Genomic DNA, 26,699 nt, shown 5'->3' with positions numbered 1-26,699 from the left:
CTACATTAATGCACTAAATCACACATCAGCAGTGTTTATTTGAGAGCGCACAAGAAAATACACTTGAGCAGTGTATATTTGAGGGTGTGCAAGAAGTTTTGAACAGAGGAAATTGGTGCACAAGCAAAGAGATTCATATGCTCGTATTACATAAATGCAATCTTGACTTGTAATACTGCGCTCATGACATTTGTCATTGAAACAAGGCCGTAGTTGGTAGATCTGTGCTAAAGGACTGCCGGCACAGCTGGAAAAAATCTCAGAGGAAACATTGTAACCTATATTCAAGAATACAGATATATGTTTTCCATTACTTTTCCAAAACTTTATGGGTTTTTCTGTTTTTCCAGGTCTGGAAAATGCCACGTCAAAATTCCATGACTTTTCCAGGTTTCAGGACTGTATGAACCCTGTACTGAATATTTAAATGATAGTTCAACCATAGGGTTTCTGCAGCCAAATTCAAGACCATTATGAATAAAATTTTACTTTTACCAAATGGCAAGCATTTTTTAACGCCCTGGTTGGACCAATGGATTTTTCTTGCTTGCCTCACCAAAAAAAATACAAATTAATAAATTGAATGTAGTTATTTCTTAGCCACAAATTTAAATAATGCGTCACCTTTTTTAAACGTTTCACTTAAAAGTTTAATTTTGTTAAAAGTCTATTAATTATGGGGAAAATTACACATTATACTTATAACAATCAAAAATATATTTGTTGACTTTTGGTTCAAATGGATTGAGTATATAACTCCTATTCCACCAAAAGCATTTCTGCTATGAAACCTTAAGTTTCATGCCTGTTTATAAATATTAGATCTGCTGTCCCTTCTGTAAATTAGATTTTGTATAAATGGAAGATCATGTAAAGGGATTTATCACTGTTATTGTCATAAGGAATTGCGTAATTGATTTTAGTTTTCTTTCCCTAACTAGGAAACTTAATTTGGAGAATTTGATGTATAATGTAAGTGAACTAGATCTCTTTGCAATAAACTTAAATATCTCAAATAAATACGGTTTATTAAGATGGATAGTTGGTGATTGGATGGATGTTGGCTCGACAGGGTAATTTCACATGACCATAGGAATATTAAGACCTGTTTAAAATGTTTAAAACATACAACAGAATGGTTCAGTGAATTTGTTTTTAAAATTTAAGTCATTTTAAGATTAAGACCTTGTGAACACCCTGAGCTAAAAATTGCTGTTAATTTACTAATTTTCAGCCAATCCAAAATGTAGGTGATGCTTTTTCTTAAATAGACCATTACAGAAGATTTTTGGCTGAAACTGTGTTTTTAGCGATTCATACAATTACAAATCATTGCTAATGATCCTGATTATAGGAAGCAAAATGATCAATCTGCAAGAACCTGAACATTTACAACATTATTTTAATATTCCCCATTGCAGTCATTTATTTGCACTAAAAGGCCACAGTTTCAGCTAAAAAGCTTCTTTGATAAACCTAAAATATGAATAAAAAATAAAACTTGATTGACCAAATGGTGAGTAAAATTACCAGTGTTGCCAGATTGGGCAGTTTTGAATTTGATTATGTGGGTAAAAAGTGGCATAGGCGGGTTGACAAAATTTGTGCGGTTTTGAAACATAACTTTTATATGCAACTTATTTAACAAAACATAACTGTGTGCACCTTCTCCATTCAGTTAGCAGTTACCAGTGCATAGCCCAAACCGCGTGGGCAACCGCTGGACAAATCTGACTCCCCTACGAATGCACGTGCATCACGCAGCACTTGGAGTTAAACTCACAGCGGTTTATCATGACACTTATCGATAACTTATTTAAGCAAGTGACAGCAAAAACAAACAGAAGCGTTGTCTGATTGACTAGCGGCACCTAATTATGTTCAAAAGAATTTTAAGACGCTAAATGGGATGTTGTGGTTATGTGACTGCTGGTGTTAGTTGCTATATGGTTAAAATGACAGTTAAAGTAACTATGTTCATTTAGAAAAAAAAAAAATGTAATTAAATAAAATAATAATCTAATATTTAGTTTTTTTGTGCTTCTAGGCTGGAAAAAGTCAGCTATATCTAGCAATACAATATCCCTCAATAGCAGGGGATTATATTTGGGTTGTCACGCTACACTGTAAAAAGTGATTAGTTACTTAAAAAAATTAATAAACCCATAGACTTAAAATTATTACTTAAAGTATTATATGCATATAATTATATAAATAAATAAAAAAAGTCAAAGGATTTGCTCACTTTTTAAAGTAAAGTCACCTAAAGGTCTTTTGAAATCTATTAATTAATTTTTTCAGATTTAAACCTTACAATTTCCACAAAATAAATCGGCAAACTTACCAGCAGTTTGGTATTCACAGTTGTTGACCTTTTCCCTGATTGTGCTCAAGGCAATGGGTTTTTTGATTATGTCATAGTAATCAGGCACCTGAAATTACAGCCAATAAACATAGTCATTAAAACCAAGTAATGCCCTGGAGTAAAACTGGAATAGTGAGATGTCACGTATAACACCTGCAAAGTTTGTAACTGTACCTACAAAAAGTATAGCTATGCATATACCAACCAAGAAATAGGACTATATAACCATAGCGCTGTGTGTGTGAACAGGTCTTAACTTCTAACCTGAGTTCTGGACACTAGTTTCATGAAAGGCCAGCTGTCCTCATGTCTGACCAGATCCACAGAGAGCAGCTCACAGGCCGACAGCTCGTGGACACCCAAGTTTCTCCCTGAGCTTCGACGGCTTGATGAAGTGGTGGTTGGGGCCAAGATGATTTTGGATTTTGGGGAGACCTCTGCTGGACAAACCACAATAACGGAGATGTGAACAAGAATTTAAAATGAAAAAGGAAAAATAGCAGATATCTACATTCGTTCAGAGATCAAGTATGCAATTTTTACAGTTAAACATCCCAAGTTTGATACAAAATGTAAAAAAAAAAAAAAAAAATTTTGTTTTGTAACATTTCATCCGTCTTTTAAAACTGAACTGAATTTAAACACTGATAACTGAACTACACTGTTCCAATTTACCATGACCTTTTATGTAAAGCTGCTTTGGCACAATCTACATTGTAAAAGCGCTATACAAATAAAGGTGAATTGAAAAAAAATGAATTAATCTATGGACTATGGAAATAAATCCAAAAATATAAATAGTTATAGCAACTTTTAATCTCACTTTGTCTTGCAATTACTAGGACTTCTATGTTAAGCTTCTTTGACACAATCTACATTGTAAAAGCACTACAGAAATTAATTGAATTGTGAGTTTATGCATCATCATTTTGACTTTTCTCCATTAACCTAACCTGTGAAATAAATAAAGTGTGAAATAAAATGTTTGCATGACATCAATTATGGCTGCACCATATTGGAACAATCTAACATTGCAATATTTGTTTTTGTTTGCGATTTATATTGCTATACGAATACAATTTCACCAGATGACTTTAGAAAGCCCTTCATTTAGATTGACTGGGATTATTTTGTAGGGGAGTGATTCATGTATAAATCTATATATCTTTTTATATAAATATATACTATTTATTATATACATGTACTAAACAAACTACAGTCAAAAGTAAAAAAATTATTGAATAATTAAATGGAAAATAACCGTTATTAGGTCTTCTTCATTTAAATAATCCAATTAAAATAATCTTCATTAGTATAAAACTGTACAATTTCTTGTGCCTGAATGCTTTAAGCCATCATAAAATGCTCACAGTTACAGGAATTAATTAAGACGCATACAAATGACAAACTTTCAATAAATTATGGTTCAATTCTGCAGTGACTCCACAAATCTTGTTTCAACCTGTGGTTTCAGGTCAACTATAATCTCAATTCAACACCGCATATCTTGCAATGTCACTATTGTGGATGGACACATTGTGATATCGATGCTCAAACGATATATTGTGCAGCCCTAACAACAATGAACAAAATTTGTTTATTTTTTGAAAAATTCTGTGTACAGATGAAAATGTGAATCTGCAAAAACGGACTAAAACTTTGCTGCTAGCATGTAGTTGTCAAGTAGTTGTGCATTCACTTGTACTACGGAACCAAAATTGAATGGGTTTGCATTTTCAGGCCTTCAAAACAGTTATAAATAAATGGCCAAAACTGATTAAAAAAAAAGTTGGCTACAGTTAGAGAAGTTGTATAAAATGCTCAAAACTTTTACCTTTTTATGGCGTCATTCTGTCAAAAAATGAAGTTTTAAACTCACACTTCTAACTAGGGATGCTTCGATCAGGATTTTTGCAGTCGATGTCAAGTACAGATTCCTTGTAATGGGGATCAGCCGATACAGAATTCTGATGCTACAAGCTTTATAATACATTAAGCACATTTTCCCTCTAATTGCCCGTTTCCACTGAGTGGTACAGTACGATACGGTACGAGTCACCTTTATCAGGCTTGCGTTTCCACTGCCAAAAGGGCGTGGTGTACGACAACGTTTCAGTTGACGTCATTCTTGGTCGAGGAAATGCCTACAGTAAAGCTGTACAGGTCGTTCACATATCTTATGAGAAGCACTTCTCACAAAACAGATGCTTAATACACAAATACTCATGTATAAATGTTCATGACTAACCTTTCTATTAAGACGATTTGATTATAACTGCAGATCAATGACAAAAATAGCCTACTGTAATGTTTGCAACTACAAATTACAATTAATGTTATAAATGCAACATATGAACACATACAGCCCCTACAGTAGCCGATATGTTACCAATTACAAAAAAAACCCTACACATCATAAATTTAGTCATTTGTGTTAAAAAACACGCAGCATATAGCCTACAGCCAGTGCAAACCTCTCATCTGTGTCTTTAATCTTCAGCAGCACATGCAGCCTCTGTTAGAAAGTAATTCCGTCATTCAGAGTTCATGATAGTCCAAAAGGTGATGAAAATAGTTAAACATGGTCGTTTGGTCATGTTTTAGGTTGCTGAAAGACTCATTTGCTCCTTCATTTGTCAGTTTCTGAAAGGATCGGATGTCACTTCAATAATCATGCACACGTTATTATCATCATCAGCTCAAGAAATTTGTCATTTCAAATATAGACGTGCATGTGAGCTCTCTAGAGAAAGTGAAACCGCTCACACTTCTAGAAGGCCTCGTAAAACAAAAACAGGACATGGATTTTGTTCTTTTGTGATTGTTCATCAAGACGACAAGGTTTGTTTGAGCTCAGGTCGATCATGGCTCGTTATTATATGTATATATTATTATAATGTAATGTCGTGACTGTGTATTTAAAAATGGTGCTTCCTTTGTTTTTATTCTTCTGCTTGTGAGTTAGTGACGCATCTCTGTAAACCAAGTGCTTAGCTGCATGTCTAGCTCCCCCTTTTGGTACCCTTTTGTTGCGCTAGGTACCTTTTGCTAAGGATACCCAAAAAGTGGTACGATACAGTTCGGTTTTTGGTACTTTTGACAGTGAAAATGGCAATAAAAGTATACCGAACCACTCAGTGGAAACAGGCCATAAATATGATTTTTAAGTGTACCTAAGAGAATAAATTAAGGACGCTGCATATAATACATTAAACACGCCTCTCATAACCATTTAGGTGTGAACATGTGGCCAGCTTTACATTTAACCTAAGAAATGTAATGCTTAGAACATCACTGTTCTTCTTGCAATCTGTTCTATTGCTTATCCACTCTCGTTGCCATGATTTCTGGGTATTTTAACAAATTTTTGAGAATCATGGAGCTGGTATGAATATGCGGGAGACTCGTATATTTATATATGCGGGAGAGGTCATTGGGTTGAATGAGACACTAGATAGGTGCTCATGTCACAGCAGCTCAAAACACTGGACATACAATGGCTGCACTTGCAACAAAGAGGCTGAACTCCTCAAAACAGAGGACGCACTGCATCTGTATATATTTTAGCTGTTGAGACGAGAGCGCAGGGATCGTTCACGTCCCCACGCATCATTCACCTCCTCATGTGTTGTAGGTGCTGTAGGCTATGTATACCATATGGGAGCGCATGTGCTTCTTCCTATGCTTGTAAACTCCTAAACTAGCGGTCTTAAACTCAACTCCTGAAGGGCCACAGCTCTGCATAGTTTAGCTCCAACCAGCTCCAACTCACACCTGCTTAATAGTCTTTAGTAGTCTTGAACACCTTGATTAGTTGCCCCAGCTGTGTTTGATTAGGATTGGAGCAAAAGTGCAGATCTGCGGCCCTCCAGGAATCAAGTTTGAGACTTATTTCCTAAAGAAATACCTTCAATCAGTCTTTCATAGAGTCATTAAATGTGATTATCGGCCGATTGATCGGAGCATCCCTACTTCTAACATAAGCTTGATAAAGTCCTTATTGCAATAAGAAAATCTTTGTCTAAGTCTAATGACCTTGCAATTATGAGAAAAAAAAATTATTAGACAAAAAGCCGCAATGACCATTTTTTCTGTTTGAAGGCAGAAACAAGCTACCAAAGAACAGCAATTAGACGTGATGCAAATTTCTAACATGCAAGTGAGACTGATTTGTTTATTCATTCCAGCAAAATCCCTGACACTCCTTACCAGTAATGGGCCTCTTCCTGGACTCTGCATTCTCCACAGCAGGACTGGACTGCTCGGATTTCCCTGTTGTGTCATTAGTGGAGATCACCTCTAAACTAAGACGAGCACTAGATCGGTTTCCTACACGGGATGGAGGTTTGCCATTGGACACTGGGGTGGCTTTCTTCCCTGAGTTTTTAGAGCCTCCTTTATTAGCAGGCTGGCTTTGTTTGGGTGTGTTCTGCTGCGAGCGGGACGTGGAATTAGCTGATTCAGCTTGTTTTGATTTGCTGTTCGAACGTCCTCCTTTATTGTTCTGTAGAGGAAGTTTGACCGCAGCCTTCTTAGGCACCCTGTTGAACAATTGGTGAAAAAAGCAAACAACCCTCATTAAAACTTCTGAACTTATTCCTGCATGAAATCATGATCAAAATCCAAAAAACAGCAATTCTACTAACTCTTCCTCCTCTGATTGTTCTTCTTCTGATTCTTCTTCCTCTTCAGATTCTTCTTCGTCCTCTTCTTCAGACTCCTCCTCATCCTCCAATTCTTCTTCTGAGTCTACAGAGGAACGCTGGCGGGAGTTGATTCTATTCAAGCGCTGTTTGGGACGACACTCAGGACAGAACCAGTCTTCAGAAGGAACAGCCTTTAAAAGCAAATCAAAGAAATGTCAAAACTTTCTTTAGAATTGAGAAGTTTAAAATGCTATTCAGTACACATGCCCAAAACTCAATATAATATTGAACTGTGTGAAATGAACTCCACGATTCATCATGCATATGGAATTAGCTTTTTTTTCCAGTTTGCATTTAAATACACGTATGTTTTTCATTTTACCAACTTCTATAATTAAACTCTGAACTGGATCTGCATGTTAGAATGTATGTCCTGAAACAAGGCTCTCCGTGAGTAAATATGCCATCAGTAAGCACTAAAGTTAGGGAGGTTTCACATCTCTGCTTGCACCAGACCCTTTTTTACAATCACTTCATATCCCATATGGGGAAAAAATGCATTTATGATGTGGGCTTCACACAGGTGAGTGGGCTTGACAAACCACCTGTAAAAACTCACTTTTCCTCTATAAAATTAATAATAATATTATTAATAACAGCAACAACAACAACAATAATAAAAAACACTATCCCTTCCTTACTCTAGCACTTTATAATCTTGGTACTTATAGTTCCTTTGTAAAATTAGCACTTCTTGTGCTCTTCTAAATGACTAAATGCTGTGTGTCTGCTAAATGACTAAATGTAATGTAAATGTAAAATGAAAGAGACGTTTGCCACCAGAAGCCCACACTATATGACATTATTCCTGTTTGAACTAAATTTATGAGCTTTGGTTATTTAAACTTTGAAGCCTAAAGCACAAAGAGAACTCATGTCAGACATCTGAACAGGTAAACAAAAGTTATGACCTACAAATGAATTCTTGCTTAACGCTAAAACTTAATTATGACCAATACTTACGTCAACATGTCCAACTTGACCAGTGGCCAATAAGTTATGCTTTAAGACTGATGTATACTTCTGCGTCAAGCGCACGCATATGGTCTGGTGTAGACTTTGCACTGTCGCATAGCCCTCGCCGTGGCTGATGGCGTCGCGCACCTCTCAAAAAAATTTTTGCTTCATGTCTCAACGACGCGTAGAGCAAACTCTGCGATTGGTCAGCTTGGTCGCACTGACAAGCATGCTGAGAGCCGCGTGCTGGATGGAGCGAGTGTTTACAAGTGTGAGTCCTGTGAAGGAGCTCCAGATGGAATTTTTTTTGTGTTTACATTATGATTAAAGCTGTTGCACGTCCGCTGGTTCCTACATCTGAATGAGCGAGTTTGAGCTACTTGTATCGTTCAGAAAAAACAAAACACCTACTGCCAGCTAGCGTTTCGGAAGTGTTATTGCAGAGCAATACAAACAGCATGCAGAAGTTTAAATGCACGACTACGCGCAAGGCAGGCGCCGTGGTTCACGCCGATCAATCAATGTAGAAGTATAAATCAGCCTTTAGAATGTAAACATTCAGATAATAGTTTTTTCTGCAACATCTGTGCTTTTAATATTAATCAAACAACAAAAGATAATGAAATCCCTCACTGATCTTGACTAAATAACTATATATAGCTCAATAATGTTTTAACTGTTAAAATTAAATAAAGGTTAGAGCATATACAGTATGAAGTGTTATATTCGAGTAGTTTTTAGTTACACAAACTGAATAATATAGATACCTCTATATTAGATACTATTCGACAGATATTAAGATACCTCAAAAACACTTTTATTTTAGTATTATCTTCGCTATATTGTACTCATTTTGTATTGTATTTTGCTTGAATGATTTTCTTTATTTTTATTTGACAGCATTCTCTTTTTTTACTGAACGTATCATATACCAAACCTTACTACTAAAACAGAAGCATGAGAAGCCGGTGTTGTTGCACCCATATTAGAGCTGCACAATATATAGTTTTCGCAGCGATATCGCTAATGTGTGCATCTGCAATAGTCACACTGCAGAATGCAGAATGTTGAGTTGGGCTTATATTTGACCCATTTAAAACATTCAGAAACAAATTATTATTATTATTATTTTTACTTTAATAAAGATGAATTTTATTGGATTATTTCTATAATAAAGAATATACAGTGTTATTTTACATTTGATTATTCAATTTCACTGCGTGAATACTTTTATACTAGAAAAAATTTAAATTAAAAGAACAGAGCAAAGACAAAAATTAAATAAACAATGCTTTAAGGCAGGGGTCACCAATCTCAGTTCTGGAGGGCCGGTGTCCCTGCAGGACTTAGCTCCAACTTGCCTCAAGACACCTACCTGGATGTTTCAAGTATACCTAGTAAGACCTTGCTTAGATTGTTCAGGTGTGTTTGATTAGGACTGGAGCTAAAATCTGCAGGACACCGGCCCTCCAGGAACAAGTATGGTGACCCCTGCCTTAAAGCATTGTTTATTTTATTTTTGTCTTTGCTCTATTCCATTTATCTATACTTGTAATTTGTTGATTATTTTTATATACATGATTCACTCCCTCCCAAAATTATCCAAAATCAACATAAATGACTGAATTCCTTCCAAATAGAGCTATACAAGTCATCTGGTGAAATAGTTTTCAAACAAAATATGGCAATGTCAGATTTTTCCAATACCATGCAGCCCTAACTTTTAGTGTCCACTACATTAGCAAGCCCTTACCTTCAGTTTTGGCCGAACACAGAAGATATGATAGCCTCTGCCACAGCCGTCACATAGAAGCATGTTCTCAGCATCTCCTTTCCTACGGCAAACCTTACAGCGGGTGTTCAGGATGGATTTGGCCCAGACTACACTGCGCTCAAGTGTGGAAAGATGCAAGAAAACCTGAGACAGGCTGGTGCAAGCCAAAAGAGACTCGCGCCAGCGTTCTTGCACAGTCTTCACCTGCCGCCCACTTTCACTACCATCTGTTGAAACCATACAGAAGAAAACCGGTTTACTGTTGATCGTTAAATACAGCATGTGCTAAAAATTAAAACACTTTCAGTTTGGTAAACATGCTTAAGCAAACGGCTGCTCAGTCTCCCAAATCGGTAAACAACAAATCATACCGTCTTTCTCACTGGATTGGTCATCATCCTTTTTTTTGTCCTTTTTCTTCGCCTTCTGGTCTTTTTTGGCATCCTCATCACCTACATAAAAATATAACAATCACAAGTTAGAGACTGTAGATTAATGCATTCAAAAATTATGAAGAAAAAAAAAACTATAGTAATTACATATAAAATAAATGTTAATCAAAAAATTTTTATAAAATAAAATAATGTTTAATACCATGCTTCTAGGCTATTTTCATGTAAAAACAAACAAAAAAAGTATACTGTAGTAATATATTAAGTTAAAGTTTCACAATATATTTTTCCTAGAAATTCTAAAACAGCATTTGGATAAACAGTGTTGAAAATCTCTTCCAAAATAAATAAATAAATAAAAATGAAATAAAATTTGGAAATAAACCCAACACAATCCAATAGACCATGCTTGATATTTAAAGTGCTTTTATAAATAGACATGTGGGAAAATCTTCAAGTATTACAAACTTGCTTATCATCCTGACCAATTCAACAGTGATTAAAAACATTATCCAAGCTGTTGGAGTATTTATAGAGATTTCTTTTTACTAACATTAGGGCTAATTTCATGGAGTTTGTTTCTTGTGTGCAGATCCCGTTCTCTTTGCCTATTGTTACTAACATATGAACAAATTGTTGATTTTAGGTTCGAAAGAGGGACTGGACAAACTTTGGGGTTTGACAATAGTTCAGCAGAGTGTGCTCGAAGCTGTAGCATTAAAAGTCCTGTGAAGTGCTTTGAACTATGTGCTTTTATTCGATGTTTGACAATCTCAAGCGAAACACGAAGTGAGGCTGGGACAGTGTAGTTCCTCCCCTTTAAAAAAAAAAAACAGCCAATAGTGTTTTTTTGATCACTACTTTGCCAGTAAGAGTGGTCGAGCTTAAGTGCATCAAATGAAAAGCAAATTAAAAGGGTCTTGAAGGGGGTGGGGAATATCAGATACTAGAGAGAATTTGATTTGTCAGTAGATTTGATTTGAAACTGTAGTATTAGGTGACGTGAACAAAACCATTGATCCATTTTAATAACATCCAGCTGTAGACCCGCAAACCCACACACACAAACCAGTACACAAGATCCAGGCAGGGATGAACCATATATAATGACGGAACAGTCTTCTATTTTTTCTTGTGTAACGATAACAAACTCCTTAGGAGCATCTTTTGTCTCTCTTTTGACTCTGAACAGTTTTCCATCAATCATCATAGATGATCAGTCATTATTTATCTGACAGTGTATTATATTGAATAGAGATGGAAAACAACGTTCCCTATTCGCCCATCTTGATCACCATATTTGTGAAATAGTATACGCTATTGTCTATTGTGTACACTATTTATTGCAATATATATAAAAATATATTGATGATGAGATCTGAGAAGTTGTATTAACATCCGTCGTAACCATATTGGGTTCCTGTGTCCTGGATTGTGTTTGCTGAAACGTGTGTGGGTCTGCAGCTGGATATTTCTCACACATTTAGGCGGAATTGACAAACTCCAAGCTTTACATGTTTATATTAGTTCTACATCTTCTAAATGCAAATTTTGTCACTGTTTTGGAGCACACTAGCTTATGGAGATCTTAAAAACGAACAATACTGATACTAACATCTAAAAAAACTGTGTGTTCATGTCATTGGATCTTTAACAAATCTTACCTAGTGGAGCTTTCAGGAATTTGCGCTCTATGCCCTGCTCCACCTGTGCCAGGGCATTTGCCAAGCAGTGAACGACATTATTCACGGGTTGTGGTGTGCTCACACTGGTGGATGTGGCACTCTGACCCTCCACCCTCAGTTCTTGCAGCCTAAACAAGAGAAAGACACCATCAGTTCTACATTCACAGAGCACTGCTGCAAGGTAACATTATCAGGGTATATGCAGGCATCCTAAAGGAAATTTCAATACCTTTAAGACTTTTCTCTCAGAATATTTTAAGACCTCATCGCCACTGCAAGTTCTAATCAGTATCAAACCTTTAACCTAATAAACATTTGTTAATAAACAGTTGTAGTTCAATAAATGAATGAAGCACAACCGTGCAACAGAACAAGATAAGCTCGGAAGAAACAAAGCTTGAAAGAATAAATTACGCGGTTGTTTTCAGCAACAGATTTCAGCCACTGTTTAAACTCGTCTTTCTCCAACCAGGAGTACGCAAACTTACATTTTCCCATTTTGCTGTCTGTTTTACTCTATGGCAGGGCTATTCAATTAGTTTGTCATGGGGGCCAGTTTATGAAAAGCATCCCAAATGAGGGGCCGGAGAGATATGACTTGTTATTATGGATGCAACAATTATAGATTTTGGTTGTACGATTATATAGTCTGAAGAGTAATCATAGTTTCACAGTTATCACGTCTAATATAAATTTAAGCTTTATATTAGCCAAGTATTTAGATTAACTGTTGTTATTATCTGCGTTTATACATACATAATCATTTTAATAATTTGCAATAATTCGTCTAACATATCTTTTGTTTACATTGCACTGAAAGCCACACACAACTCTCACCACAACAGCGTGAGATGTTTTTTTACTCGGTGCGTCTGAAAGGCGCCAACGCATCGCTCCACTTGCGCACACATACTGGCATATATTCTAATATTGGAAATATTACAGCAAACTTGCGCGCAGAAAAGACGGAATATGTGATATAAGCTCGAAACTTTAAACTAGCTCACAGGAGACATAACTTTGTTTAGTTGCAGCAGTTTTGTTTCGTGCAACAGAAACGCAGCGTTGAGAAGGCTTAAAGCTTAAGTATCCAATTTTTTTTCGGCTGCCCGCGCCACTCGTTTAATGCCAGGTGACTCACGCTTTACGCAGCCTTCAACTGCAGCTCGTGCTGTATTGAACAGATGCACGTCACTTCATAACTATAGTGGCCATTTTTCGACTGAACTAAATTTATTTTCTGGTGTCTTGGTCACACTATTTGGAGGGCCGAAACAAATTGCCTTGCGGGCCGCCAATTGAATAGGCTTGCTTCATGGTTTCGAAGGTTATGTGTAGAGCAAGACATCACCTTCCCGCATTTGTCGCAAATTACTTGACATCACCAACCAAGGAAAATAAATATATTTATGCTTTTTTGCAGTGAGACACTTGAATAAAAACTTGGACAATGCTTGAAGAAAATTTAAGACCCCATGAAAACCGGATTTAGACTTTAATACCTTTTAAGAGCCTTAATTTTCACATAATTGATTTAGCAACTTTTAATACTTTTTAAGACCCCGCGGACACCCTGATTATACAAACATACAAGTAAAAATACACAATGAACAGGTATTCAAGTAAAATAACCTGTCTTTGACTCTGTGATTCTCCTCAATCTCCATTGGCTCCTCTTCTCTGCCAATTAGCCCATTCTCTTTGGAGTCAGGGTCTAATAGTTCATAGTTCCCATTTTCCAGTGCTGCTCTCCATGAGTTTCTCTCCATCACCTTTTCATACATGAGAAGAATATAATTAAAGATCCTACCACAAACAATATTTATAACTCAGTAATGAGCTTACTTTAATTGAGCCAAGAGTTCCCTGATATATGCGGTCCTCGATATCCAATAGTAGGTCTCGAAGACGATTCTCCATGAAGCACTCAGCAGGTACAGTACTTTGTGGGCCAACTTTTGTTTTTCCCGAACTGCCTTTAGTCTCTGGTAGAGATTCACCTGTGCAATAAGTCGTAAAGTGAATATAAAACCACAAGGTGTAGCGCGTTCAAAAAAAAAGTCAGAAACCTACACACACACACACACGAAGACAAAGCAATAGTTTTAATCTTGTTGTACGTGTATCTTCTATTAAGCAGAAAAGATTATATTTTGAAGAATGCTGATTACAAAACAATCTTCCATAGTAAAAGAATAATAATATGGTAGTCATGTACTACCATGTGGGCGACACGGTGGCTCAGTGGTTAGCACTGTCGCCCTACAGCAAGAAGGTCGCTGATTTGAGTCCCAGCTGGGTCAGTTTGCATGTTCTCCCTGTGTTTGCGTGGGTTTCCTCCAGGTGCTCCGGTTTTTCCCAGTTCAAACACCTGTGGTATAGGTGAACTGAAAAAACTAAATTGGTCGTAGTGCATGCGTGCGAATGAGAGTGTATGGATGTTTCCCAGTACGGAGTTGCAGCTGGAAGGGCAACTGCTGTGTAAAACATATGCTAAATAAGTTGGCGGTTCATTCTGCTGTGGCGACCCCTGATGAATAAAGGGACTAAGCTGAAGGAAACTGAATGAATGAATGAATGTACATCCATTCTGAGAAATATTTTCTTTTGGGTTCAACAGTAGAAACTCCACAGGTCCTGAACAAACGTACGATGAATAAATGACTAAAATTGTCATGGATGAACTATCCCTTTAAATGTATGGTCACACACCACATTTATACATTTAGTAGATGCTTTTATCCAAGGAATTGAAGAAAGATAATTGTAATGTCAGCTATATTGGCATCCACATATATAAATATTTATAGTTTTGTCCTTGGTATGAACTAGTGTTTAAAAATGTGAAAATTTTCCATTTCCTGCTTGCATAAGTGCATACTTTAACACCGCTGATTAGCCATTGTGTTCACATGCTCAACAAAAATGACTGTGATTGGCCGTGAAGGTCATCAGTTCACCACAAACTGTTCATCAAGTGCAAACACAGATACAGGGACACTGGAGTGTTTCAAAGCTGTGTTGATCAGCTGGTCTGTCAATAAGCTGATATACGAGCGATCTGCTGATGGATCGACTGATCTTCACAGCTTTGAAATGCTCCAGTTTCCCTGCACTCGGTGAACAGCGGTAAAATTATGACCCTAAAGGCCAATCATAGTCATTTCTGTTGAGCACGTGAACAATGGCCAATCATAGGTGTTTAAGTACATGCTCAACATCACTCAAATATTAGCAGGAAATGGACGTTTTTAAAATTTCAGTACGGACTGGTACAGAAATTCCAGTATCGTGACAACGCTTGTATAAGCCAGTCTTATGAGAATGCAAGTTGGTTATTTCTAATAAGGAGCGATGCAACGTGCTGGTGTATTCCAGGCACACCCATCAAAACGGTTGATGATCACGGAACGTGCTGAAAATGGTGAAGGAAGCTTTCCACATGCTTTTAGATGCGATATGTGAACAGCCCCTTAGGAAATATGGCTTCAAAATCCCACAGTACCTGAGTGATGGTAGCGCTGCGCAGCGTTGCTTTCCATCAGCTGAAAAATGCGGCCCCTCTCCACCGTCAGAGTCTCTTTGAGGGTGCTCTCTCTGTGTCCACGAGGGTTCAGAGCCTCTATGAGCTGTTCCACCTCTTCAGCTGTGCTGTAAAAGTACCACTGATTGGGCCGGTTGACTGGGGGTGAGGTGTTTTGGACCAGCATCAGCTCCTCGGTGGTGTCATCTGTCTTAACAGGGCTCTCAGCTGAAAGAAGTTCTTCAATTTTGGGTTCGGGAGTAGGACGGGGCTCTAGCATGTCCTCTGTCAGGCCGAAAAAGTCATCCTCAACAAACAGGGCCCCGGCAGAAGGGAATATCCAGTAACGGCGATAGAGGCGGTCTCTGCCGAGAGGTAGAATATAGGTACAGGCCATGGCTTGCTGAATGCGCTCCAGAAGTTCTCTCTCTTTGAGCTGCTGAAGCTGTAGCTCTTCTGGGCTCAGGTTGTCTTTCACTTCAACCTCACCGGCCGGTTTCTCTTTTGTTGTGCCATTTGTTTTCTTCACTGGAAAATGAAAATAGGAATGCTATAGATATTTGCTACAAAAGTATCATTATCTGTTAAGTTGCTTACTGAATATTATTGATTTATCAATCTCAATAACACCAAGTATGTGTCTTATGAAAATAAACTTGATTAACACTTAAGTAAATTTTAAAAGCTACTTTTTTTAGATTTGGCTGGTTGCTCCTCCTCATCCTCTGTGTGTTGCTCAGCGTGACCTTCCTGACTCTCTGTGCTGGTGTCCATCTCCTCTCTACAGCAAACAGAGACAAGTTTAATCAACTGGACAGGAATGTAAGCAGTGAGATAGAGAATTGACTGTATTGACTCAACTTACCCTGCCAATTGACCTCCATTTTTGGCCTCCTCTTTAAGTCTTTCATGTTTTTCTTTTAATTTCTGTTCCTGTTCCCTCAGCTTCTCCTCCTTTCTTTTTCGAACCCTGAAACATAGAGATGCAACTAATAGTCTCCAAGCATAAACATCTCTGTACTGATAGGTAAGTGCAGGTGTAAGTAATGCCAAACCTCTCTGCAGCTTCCTCTCGCTCTCTGCGATGCTGTTCAGCTTTAAGCTCACGCAGCTCCTGTTTGGCAGCTCGCTGTTCGTCAGCATTGTCCTCAATAAAATCTCTTGTAGAAACCAACGTCAGCAGTTTTCCACACATAGAATGGAGGATCTTCAGCTTTTCTCCTGAAATGTACATCAGTATTACAAAATCAGCATATGCTTGCACGTGTGCACACTTTACACAGGGTTCCCACACTTTCATGAACAGCAGATTCAAGGACTTTTTAAAAGAACAATTAATTTTTTTAATTAAACACTGTTCAAACCCCAGCATATGTATCGCCATGAAAGTCTTAACATTTTCCTTACACTTAATAATTAAAGACAGGCATTTTCAAAAAGTTTGACTGTTTTAAAAAGTCATGTTCAAAGAATTTTAATAAAAGTTTGTTGAATTCATTACTGGTGATATTCAAATGCGGTTTCTGAAATATTGATAAAATGTCCATTAATTGTCAGTGTTATTGTACATGATTTAGATTTAAGATTTTTAATTTGGGAATTTCTCAGCTTTTTCACTCCGTTTTTTACATTTAATTCAAGCACTTTTAAAGTCCTGTGTTTGTTTTTAAGTACTTTCCAGGCCTTGAATCCATAGCTCTGAAATTCAAGTACTTTAAAAAGGCTCTGTATGTAAGTTTTTTACTCTTCTAAAGCATAAAAATACCATAATATGTTTGCACTTGTTTATAACACTTGTTTATCTGAAAAGCATTGTTGAAGTCAGATATTCTGCTTTAAATATATGCATTACGTGCCGGAACGTCTGTCTTTGTTTTGGTCACTTTAACCCACTGCCACTTTAGCCAATATTTCAGCACCCCGGGTTGCCTTGTTGGAAAACAATATTTCATTTATTAATTCAGAAAGGCTCTCAAAGCATATGCCCGTGACTGAAATGTGACCTCTGGTGGAAAGGTAGCAGACTCCGAAATGAAACGCAGATTCAGAGTTCCACATGAGGTTATTAATAAGCAAATAATATAAATATTATGAATGTAAACGGTTGCATTGTTACCCCGTGTCCTAACAACACGCTATGTGGCGAGATTTGCAGTGATAAGCAATTTGACTGTTTGCACCAGATGGAACATGGCAGAAATTTAAATACAGCCATTCAGAAGCACAGAATAGTGCACTCACTGCACACAACAAAATTGTAAAGTTAAGGATCTGAATATTAGATAATAAACCTCTTTAGCATTAAATATGATGTAAAATAGCATTCAAACTCACATTGTTGGTATTTAACACTAACAATGATCACCCCAGGTACACCTCATGTGCTTTATTCAGTTTTCTGTTGTTCAGCTGCTTAGTTGTTTCTAATATCAATTTGAGGTGTTGGTTAGAACAAAAATCCTTTTAATATGAAAACCTATCAAGTTCCTCCTATCAAGTGCCGTTGCTTTTATATAGAACATTTATATGATTTAAATCAACCTTTAGGCTTAATAGTCAAAATCGCTCATGTTGGTCCTCAATCTGGCAACCTGTGCATGTGTTTGTTTTGATCCAGGAACGCAATACCTCGTTGAACCACAGGGTACAAAACTTACATACTGCACCTTTAACTCGAGAAGTGTGGAACCCCTGTTTACATCAAATCATTGTATTTTTCTATTTTAGTTTTATCATTCTATAAAAAAGAAAAACACAATTACCAGGCAGCAGGTCATAAACTGAAGTGCAGGAGAGCTTTTTGAGCAGGCCCTGATTTGACAGGCGCAGCTCCACACAGGGGTCGTCTGTGGAACCAAAGCCTCCCTGTTTCTGATAGCGGAATTTTGCATTTGTGAATCCGCAGTCGGCTCCTGAAGACAGGATGTGCAGCCTCAGAATCTCAGAGAGGGTACAGCTGTCCAAATCCAATTGCTTCAGACTACACCCTGCTCAAAGTAAAATAACGGTGAAGTTCAACAGATGTCAGAATTTACTGCAAATCTAAATTATAACTGGTCCATTTTTTCTATTTAAAAAAAAGTCACATCCATCTCTGGTTTTAGCCATTTTAGGGGAAAATATCTCACCTTGGTGCAGTTGTGGCCAGGCAGCAGCAAGAGATGCCACAGCGCTAATGGCAGACTGTGTGGGGTCAGCATCATCGTCCAGAGCTTCACTCAGATCTAAGAATGAAAACAGTCAAGCCATGAGGGTTACTAACATAACAAATGGCACTTCCAGATTATCAAAACATTTGATTTTTCCCAAATATAATATAATATAATATAATATAATATAATATAATATAATATAATATAATATAATATAATATAATATAATATAATATAATATAATATAATATAGCACCCTCTTATCTATAAACAACTTAACCTTCTGCCAACTGATCTTTGGCCACTTCCTCTTGTTCCTCTGCTAAAGCCTGGAATATTGCAGAAAGAAAGAAGAAGAGCAGCTCACAGAGCGGCCCTTCAGGATCAGAGCCTACCACAGCCTCCTCCAGCACCTCTGTAAGCAAAATAAAAATAAAAAAAACACGATTAGGTACATTATTAACACAAACACCAAAAACTGCTAAAGAAAAACCCATTGTAAGCTAGAATGTTATAGGAACACTAGACTCATCTGCAAGTGAGATTAACGTCGTGTAATGCATTTTTGACCAATAAGTGCATCTTACCCAGTGTTACACCATCAGGAAACTCATCTTTTAAATCAAACAGCTCTCCAAAAGCATGCAGGAACTCGAGCACCATCAGAGCATCTCCAAACAGCTCTGGAGGAAGACGAGTCTTCACTGGAATTGGTTTTGGCAGCTCCTGATAAGAGACAAACAACATTTAGTTTGCCGCTCATGCATGCGCTAACAAAGACATCCCAGAGGAAGACTTACCTTCAGGTCATCACACTCCATGTCCTCTCGAGGTTTACTCCATAGCTTCAGTCGTTCGGCATATTTTTTCTTTTCTTCTTTTAGCTTCTCTCGTTCCTGAAAAATACAAATTATGGAATTATACAATTTACAGGTATATTTACTACCATATAACTAAAAATAAATATGCTAATGCATTAATTTACTTTGAAATTTGTAGGACCAAAGAACAAGACATGCACTTACAAAAAAAAAACAAAAGAAAATCCAACTCACCCTCTCTTTCTCGACCTTCATTCGTTCCCTCTCCTCCTTCCTCCTCAGTTTTTCCTCTTCAAGGATCCTTTTCATCTCCTCTCTCTTTTTCTCCTTGTCCTCTTTTTCTTTCTTCTTAGCCTCCATTAGATCATCCCTTTCTTTTCTGAATTTTTCTTAATAATATAAGGAAACAGCAGTTTTATGCAGATACACAGCACATTTTACTCTATAACATGTTTTAGATTTAATTATTAGCATGTATGTTACACTTACCCATGGACATCATCTGCTCTTTCTGCTGCATCAATTTGAGCTTCTCTTCAATATAATTAATCTAGAATTGGAAAACAAGTCCTCATAAGAGAAACAGTATTTAAAGCAATACCACACTGATTGCATCTTAACAAATGACGTACCATGCTTTAAATTAGCTGAATGGAGGAGAACAAGTTGCCAACATTACATTTAACACACACACAAAAACTAGGGATGTAACGATTCACCTGACTCACGATTCAATACGATTCACTATTTAGACACGATTGTAACACAATTTGAAATAAATTTAAGGTGAAGAGCCCTTTTATTTCTTAAATGCTGCACATTGTTTGTAAATAATATATTTTCTGCCATAACTAAATTGCTATTTTAAAAACAAATTATACAAAGAATAATACAAACTAAAGAAGACTCATTAATATAAACAAACTGTAGATGTGCTGGGATTTTACATTTCTAAACAGAAATATAAGCATATCTGTGTTTTCTGGTATAAGCTGAGATCTTTACAATGTCCCCTGCTGATGAAAAAACTCTATCACTGAGGACTGAGATGGCTGGTGTGGGGAGGTAAGCCATTCCCAAACTACAGAGCCGGGTGTACAGAGGTGGGGATCATGAAAAGGAATATATTACTGTTATTATCATGAGGAATTGAGTAATTGCTTTCAGCTTTCTTTTCCTGATTGGGGAATTTAAGAAGAGATTTTATTGTAAAAATGTCTAAAAGGTGTTGAGAATTGCATCACTTTGCAATAAAAACTTAAATATTTATATATAAATAAAATTTATTTTGATGAGCACTTCCCCTTACCCCTCGTATCCACGTGAAGGGGTAGGGGTGTCCCAATTCTCTTTAGCTTGAAGGTGTAGGGCTAAGGGGAAGTGGTAGCTACCCCTCGAAAGACAGATTTTTTGGGACCACATTCGAAACCAAGGGGTAAGAAAATTTTCCACAATACACAATAATCCCTAATAATAACTCCTGTACAGCAGTCCCACAACATTCTGACACTCAATGACACTCGAATACCCTGTCAGAAAAGTCTAGTGGCTGGGAATGAGCTTTTTACAGTGTCTGTTATATATAATGTGTTTATATAGATGAATATGGCCACTGTGTAAATGCGCAGTACAGTTAGATCTTACTGAAACATTAGATCGTTGTGATAACAATATATGCCTTCTGTGATTTCCTGAAGATAAATACCAAAAAAATAACACAACTGGAATAACTACAGCAGTCGCGATCATTTGATCTCATATGAAGCAAGAGATCGCGATGACATATGATGACGTGTGCAGGTGCTGTCCCATTTCTTAGGGGTAAATTTTAATGCCCTTCTCCTGCAACGTGTTTCGCGCAAATGAAGCGGCGTGAGTTGAGCATTTTGACTTGGAAAACCAGAACTTCAACGGACATTCTCGCAGCATTAACCAATAAGGAGCTTCCTCTTTTAGTGGCATGATTATGACGTAGTGCTTGTTGTTGGGCTCCCGAGGGAAAATCTTCTTGCCGACACCAGTTCATTAAACTAGGCTCTGTTCAGACGGAAGCACCACTGAAAGCCTGCATCATCCAGGTACAGTTTCTGGAAGAGTTGATGAACTCACAGAGCTGGGTGCACCTCTAAAAGGATCTAGTGGACTCAGACATGGCACCGAAAGATTACTTATGCCATTTTAGCATTCCTAAAGCACATAAACAAAACTCTATAAATCTAAATAAATCTCAATAAAATCCATGTTAGGAATGAAGCTAAAGTCACCGGGCAGACAGAAGCCCCGCCCATGACGAATCCGCATCTCTTGTGAAGTGAATTTGATGCACGAATGAAGTGAATTTGATGTGTAAATGAAGCGATTAAACTCAAAATGTTCATGCATGTATTTACGTGCGAATAGTGCAATATAAACGTGCGTTCCGCATCTGGGGTGAACACACAGTAAACATCTTCACGCAGTATTTGCACACGGTTTGTGCTTTGTCTGGTGCACTTCACCACTGTCATTTTACTCTGCTGCCCCACCTCCTGCTTACTGCAAATACCAATTTGAATAGTCACATATTTTAATCGATTTTCAACCGGCTCACGGTGAATCGTTACATCCCTAGAAGAAAAACACGATAACACTGACCTCGGTTGAAGAGGCATTATTAGGAGGGCGACCTCTGCCCTTCCCTGGTGGACTGAAGGTAAATACTGGGGGCTCGTCCGGAAAAAAGTGGGAAAAACTGTGTTCGGCTAACTTGTATTGTAAAGCTGATGATGGCTGCAAAAAAACAACATAAAAAAAGTTAAATAAAGTAATCAGGCAAACTGGGTAACTCAAGCCCACCAAAAAATTTATTAATAAATTTAGTTTTTTTACCTTAATTCTGATGGTCCCATGCATTGGTTCACAGTGCTGTTTAAGCAGAAGCTTCAATCTGTCTCGACTGAAAATATTCTTTTTTCGACTATTAGATGTATCAGCAGCAGAAAAAAAAGTAAAAAAAAGTCATTGAGTATAAATATATATTGTTTTTATTCATAAATACAAGTAACAAACAACATGTGTAACTCACCTCATTTGAGCAACTTTTACTATTACTGGTTCGCAAGCCTCTGGGCTGACAGGCTGAACTCTGTATTTAAATGAAGATGGGTTGATGGCCTTCTTCTTCTTGCTTCACACAAACAAGGAATAAAAATACACAATTTAGATGAAAACTAGCCAAGGAAACATGTATGAAGCATTAAAACAAAGTTTTGTGAACTGACCCATTGGATGGTGTTTTGGGTGAAGTGACCGTGGGCTCGTCATCGCTGTCACTGATCACTATTGAATCCCCCTCAATGCGGTGTTTGACATGGCCATTGACAGCACCATTGGAATACGGAGGTATAACTTCCAATATTTTGCAGAGCTGCCTGTTGAACAAAGAAACATTATAATAGATTAGGCTACTCTGCATGCAAATGTTCAGCTCTATAAGGAGAAGTGTGACCTGTTAAACAAAATGGAAACAATTCAAGAAAATAAAGTGTCAATTAGAAAGTGAGTGAGTGTGTGCATGTGTGTGTGGAAGAGAGAGAGAGAGAAAAAAGATAAACAATTCAGATTTACTTGGTGCACAATGAAAATTAAGTTATTTAATTTATTTGTGTTTTTTTTTATTTGCTGGTGATGATGGATATAATAATTCGTTTTCAAGGGAAATGCATTTTTAAATAAAAGGATACCCAAACATGAAAATTCGGTCATCATTTACTCACCCTTCATTTGTTCAAAACCTATTGAATTTTCATTCTTCTGTTGAACACAAAAGAAGATATTTTGAAAAATGCTGGATGTCGGCACCCATTGACTTTCATAGTAATCTTTTTTTTCCCACTATGGAAGTGTGCCAGCAACCATCACTGCTTCTCGAAAGAGTAAACGATGTAAAGTAAATGAGGATTTTTTTAAATTTTGGTGTGAGCTAACCCTTTAAACCAAGAAAATGCATAATACAGTACATGTATTTATCATAAAATAGAGAAATTAGCTGACATGTTTTTGTTGTAGCTTATCCACATTGTTTATGAATGGTACTGCACAGTCAACACTGTAGAGACAATTAAACCATTGTTTTGGTCAACAATTTCAGATCGAAAACCTTTCTGAAAAGTACTTATGAAGCAAAACAGTCATTTCTTTATGATCAGTCACTTTCAATACAGATAAACTCCAACCATATATAATAATGCAGGCAATTTGGGTGTAACCGAATTGTCTCACTAGAGACAGCAATGCTCAGCTAAACAGACAGCCATCCTACTTGTCTTCTGGAAGAAGAAAAAAATCCCCCTCCACCCCCGTCTACCAGTGGGACTCCATGCTGCCTCACGTCTGGCTGTCTCTGATGATGTCTGAGGCAACTCCTTGCACCAGTTCAGCCAATCAGAGGAATTCTTTTAAGCTCCACCCATTTACTTTCAGTTATTTCCAAACAGCAAGGTCAGCCCATGATGGCTGACTCTGATCCTGTCCAAGACAGAGCTTTGATACATTTTCCTTCAGCAGGCAAGTTTCCATTCCATCGGACTCATAATTGTTTTAGATTGGCATACTCGTCTTGAGAGACCTGATAACATTCTGCATAAAGAGCTGCCAAGGACTTTCAGCGCTCCAAAACAGCTTTGTCTAGAGGAGGCAGATGAGGGTGGAGACATATCGATGAACATCTGGGTGTTTCTCTTCTGTTAAGCCGTGGTCTGTTCAAAACAGTGCTTTATGCAGGGCTATTGTTCACCACTATTCATATTCTTTCCCTTCAATACAAGTGAGGAATGTCTAGATAAAGGTTTGTTTTTTGCTCCAGTTAAAACAAAACAAATCAGCTGTTGTCCAAAAGTTGTTTTGGATTTCAAAACAGAATTAAAGTCAAATGATAATTAAATGTGCAGTTTCCACTCTAAACCACATTGAAAAGGTCTCGAAAAATATATATTGTGACCAAAAAATATACAATAAAACAACATATCACACAAAACCAGGTTATCATTTTCAGTCACTCAAAACGGCTAAAAATTCACGTTAACACGAAGTTAACTCATTAAATCAGCAAGTTATCGTTACTTCCCATGATATCAAAATCAAGCAAATATGTACTTTAGGTTAATAAGCCCTAAATAAACATCCTAAATTGCTGGATGTTCATTTAACAGTTTAATTATTACTCTTTAATTCATTTACAAAACTGCCTTACTGATTCCATAAACATTATAAAACAACGGTAAAGACTTGGTTGAACTGCTCTGACAGAAACACAACAATCTGTACAGAGATTTCATGTTGATGATAACATCTCACCTGGTTGAGCGACTGGTAACATCCACCATTTCTCCGGGAAAGAATCGGTCTTTAACGTAGGCGTAAACATCATCACATATCTCATGCAGGCGTGAGCGGTGTGTAAGTGCTGTCAGGTGCAGGAGGGGGACGGCTAGAGCATTGGGGAAGTTTTGAAGACTAAGTCTGGCTTTTTTCTCACTCTCCAAGGCCTCCTGGTAGGTTAAGCCAGGCTTCCCTGTCACTGCACAGCTCCACACCAGACTGTTACACAGAATAGTCCTCTCAAAGAATTCACTGTTAAAAAAACAAAAACAAACAAAAAAATTAAAAACTCGATAATTGTTTTTTATATTAAACGATAACGATATATATATATCGATATAAGTTGTTAATGCTTCTACTTTTAAAAGAGTATGCCAACCATGACTGAAGGCGGATACTGCTGGCAGAAAGAGAACTGCTGGCGGGGAGGTAAAACAAGCATGCTAAACAATACTGGGTGATGCAGCATGACCTATTTTCAGCCAATAATTTTCACTGACCAAAAATTTTATGAATCTCTAATATCAACATAACTATAGATTCCTGTTGTTGCATATATCTGCTGTGTGGTTGGCTCATCATTTGTGATTAGGATCAATATAGAGTAAAAATGTCCAGAGCTTATCATCATTATCGACATAAATTAGAATCGATAAACAGTTTGTGCTTTTAAATGCCATCTTCTCTGTGATGTCGTAAATAGGCATGGGACGATAAACGATTTTAAGGTATACTGCGGTTTGGACAAGTCAAAGTTTTAAAACTGCCAAAATTCTCTGCTATAAAGTTTCTAGGGTATATGTAAGATTTTTAATTATGTTTTTTAGGACAGTAACTCCAGCAGAAAAGATATCCAAAGATGCCTTTTTGAATTGTAAAGATATCTGTGTTTTTGAAAATTAGAGAGCAGAAGTCAATGATTCATTTGAATTATTCAGCCTGCCATGTTTACTGCTCCAAAATATTTTAAAATGTTTCTCAAAATAAAATATATTGTGTTCAAAGAGAAAAAAGTTTTAATTTTTCATACCAAGACATTTAAAAGGAGCGTATTTTAGAGCATTAATCACAATATCTTGAAATTTTTATCCAAGATTATCATACTGTCAGAATCTTATACCGGCCCATGCCTAGCAGTAAACAAAATAGTGCTTTTCGGTTCTTCTTATCTGATTGGATGTTGTGAACATGTTATTTTTTCTCGTAACATAGTAAGAACCAGTACAGCGAAGAGACGGAAACATTGCAGCAACATCAAATTATGAGGCTGAACAAAAATGTCTAACATCTTGAAAGCAGGACGAAAAACATGACGAAAAAAATTAAGTGATGTTTTGCACAGTTTACCGTCAGTGTGGCAAGTCAGTCACCTTTAATTAAATAATTTCGAACTGCAATAAAATACCTGCACATTTTCAATACTGCTCTTTTTGTTTGGATAACACTTCGAATTTGGCTCATTATACGTATATTAACATTTTTAAAATACTTAAATTCTAGATTCACAGACATTATTTATTACACGTTATTTAAAATATGTGGCTAAGAAAAAGCTATTCACCTTTTTTTGGTGGAGCCAGTGAAAATTTTGGCAGGGCAAGTATAAATCTGAACCAATGGGCCATTACAAAAAATCATTAGCGTTGAACCCTGCTAGATTTAAACAAAAATGTATGCTCATTTTAAAACTTGTTATAAATAAGAATCAATAATTAACTTTTAAATCGGTCACTAAACATAACTAAGCTAACTAAAAATCCCTACTTTAACATGACAAAAAAAGATTATTTTATTATTCTATAGCCTAAAGTAGGGCCAAAGTTGGCCCATGGTAACCTTTGGTTTGGCCCGACATCCAATCTGAAAAGAGGGAGAGAATGATAAGAAGTTGATTGGGGCAAATGCCTTTGACAGAGTTTTTCACTTCCAATTTAACCCAACCTTTTGTTTCTTTGTTTAATTGAGG

The 26,699-nt window shown here is 37.0% G+C and overlaps 1 protein-coding gene across 2 annotated transcripts in view; it reads right to left on the bottom strand.

Moving 5' to 3' along the window:
- Positions 1 to 26,699, bottom strand: part of baz1a (bromodomain adjacent to zinc finger domain, 1A) — a 30,583-nt gene that overhangs the window by 2,002 nt on the left and 1,882 nt on the right. Inside the window, exons 3-27 of one of the 2 annotated variants that reach the window (XM_056476701.1) lie at positions 24,710 to 24,985; positions 22,636 to 22,785; positions 22,440 to 22,541; positions 22,244 to 22,331; positions 22,010 to 22,144; positions 19,865 to 19,925; positions 19,610 to 19,764; positions 19,355 to 19,450; positions 19,142 to 19,280; positions 18,835 to 18,969; positions 18,531 to 18,626; positions 18,165 to 18,389; positions 16,458 to 16,623; positions 16,268 to 16,372; positions 16,092 to 16,183; positions 15,385 to 15,930; positions 13,725 to 13,879; positions 13,512 to 13,651; positions 11,859 to 12,007; positions 10,174 to 10,254; positions 9,782 to 10,029; positions 7,012 to 7,202; positions 6,575 to 6,906; positions 2,630 to 2,805; positions 2,345 to 2,432 (exon numbers count right to left, since the gene is read on the bottom strand). In XM_056476701.1, the coding sequence (XP_056332676.1) occupies positions 2,345 to 2,432; positions 2,630 to 2,805; positions 6,575 to 6,906; positions 7,012 to 7,202; positions 9,782 to 10,029; positions 10,174 to 10,254; positions 11,859 to 12,007; positions 13,512 to 13,651; positions 13,725 to 13,879; positions 15,385 to 15,930; positions 16,092 to 16,183; positions 16,268 to 16,372; positions 16,458 to 16,623; positions 18,165 to 18,389; positions 18,531 to 18,626; positions 18,835 to 18,969; positions 19,142 to 19,280; positions 19,355 to 19,450; positions 19,610 to 19,764; positions 19,865 to 19,925; positions 22,010 to 22,144; positions 22,244 to 22,331; positions 22,440 to 22,541; positions 22,636 to 22,785; positions 24,710 to 24,985 (4,127 nt within the window). The remainder of the gene's footprint in view (positions 1 to 2,344; positions 2,433 to 2,629; positions 2,806 to 6,574; positions 6,907 to 7,011; positions 7,203 to 9,781; positions 10,030 to 10,173; positions 10,255 to 11,858; positions 12,008 to 13,511; positions 13,652 to 13,724; positions 13,880 to 15,384; positions 15,931 to 16,091; positions 16,184 to 16,267; positions 16,373 to 16,457; positions 16,624 to 18,164; positions 18,390 to 18,530; positions 18,627 to 18,834; positions 18,970 to 19,141; positions 19,281 to 19,354; positions 19,451 to 19,609; positions 19,765 to 19,864; positions 19,926 to 22,009; positions 22,145 to 22,243; positions 22,332 to 22,439; positions 22,542 to 22,635; positions 22,786 to 24,709; positions 24,986 to 26,699) is intronic. The other variant, XM_056476702.1, reaches the window with a different exon arrangement.

This window comes from Danio aesculapii, chromosome 17, assembly GCF_903798145.1.
Source record: "Danio aesculapii chromosome 17, fDanAes4.1, whole genome shotgun sequence".
NCBI classification, from domain to species: Eukaryota; Metazoa; Chordata; class Actinopteri; order Cypriniformes; family Danionidae; genus Danio; species Danio aesculapii.
Note: the sequence above shows the minus strand (reverse complement) of the source record. Positions and strands in the feature narration are given on the sequence as shown.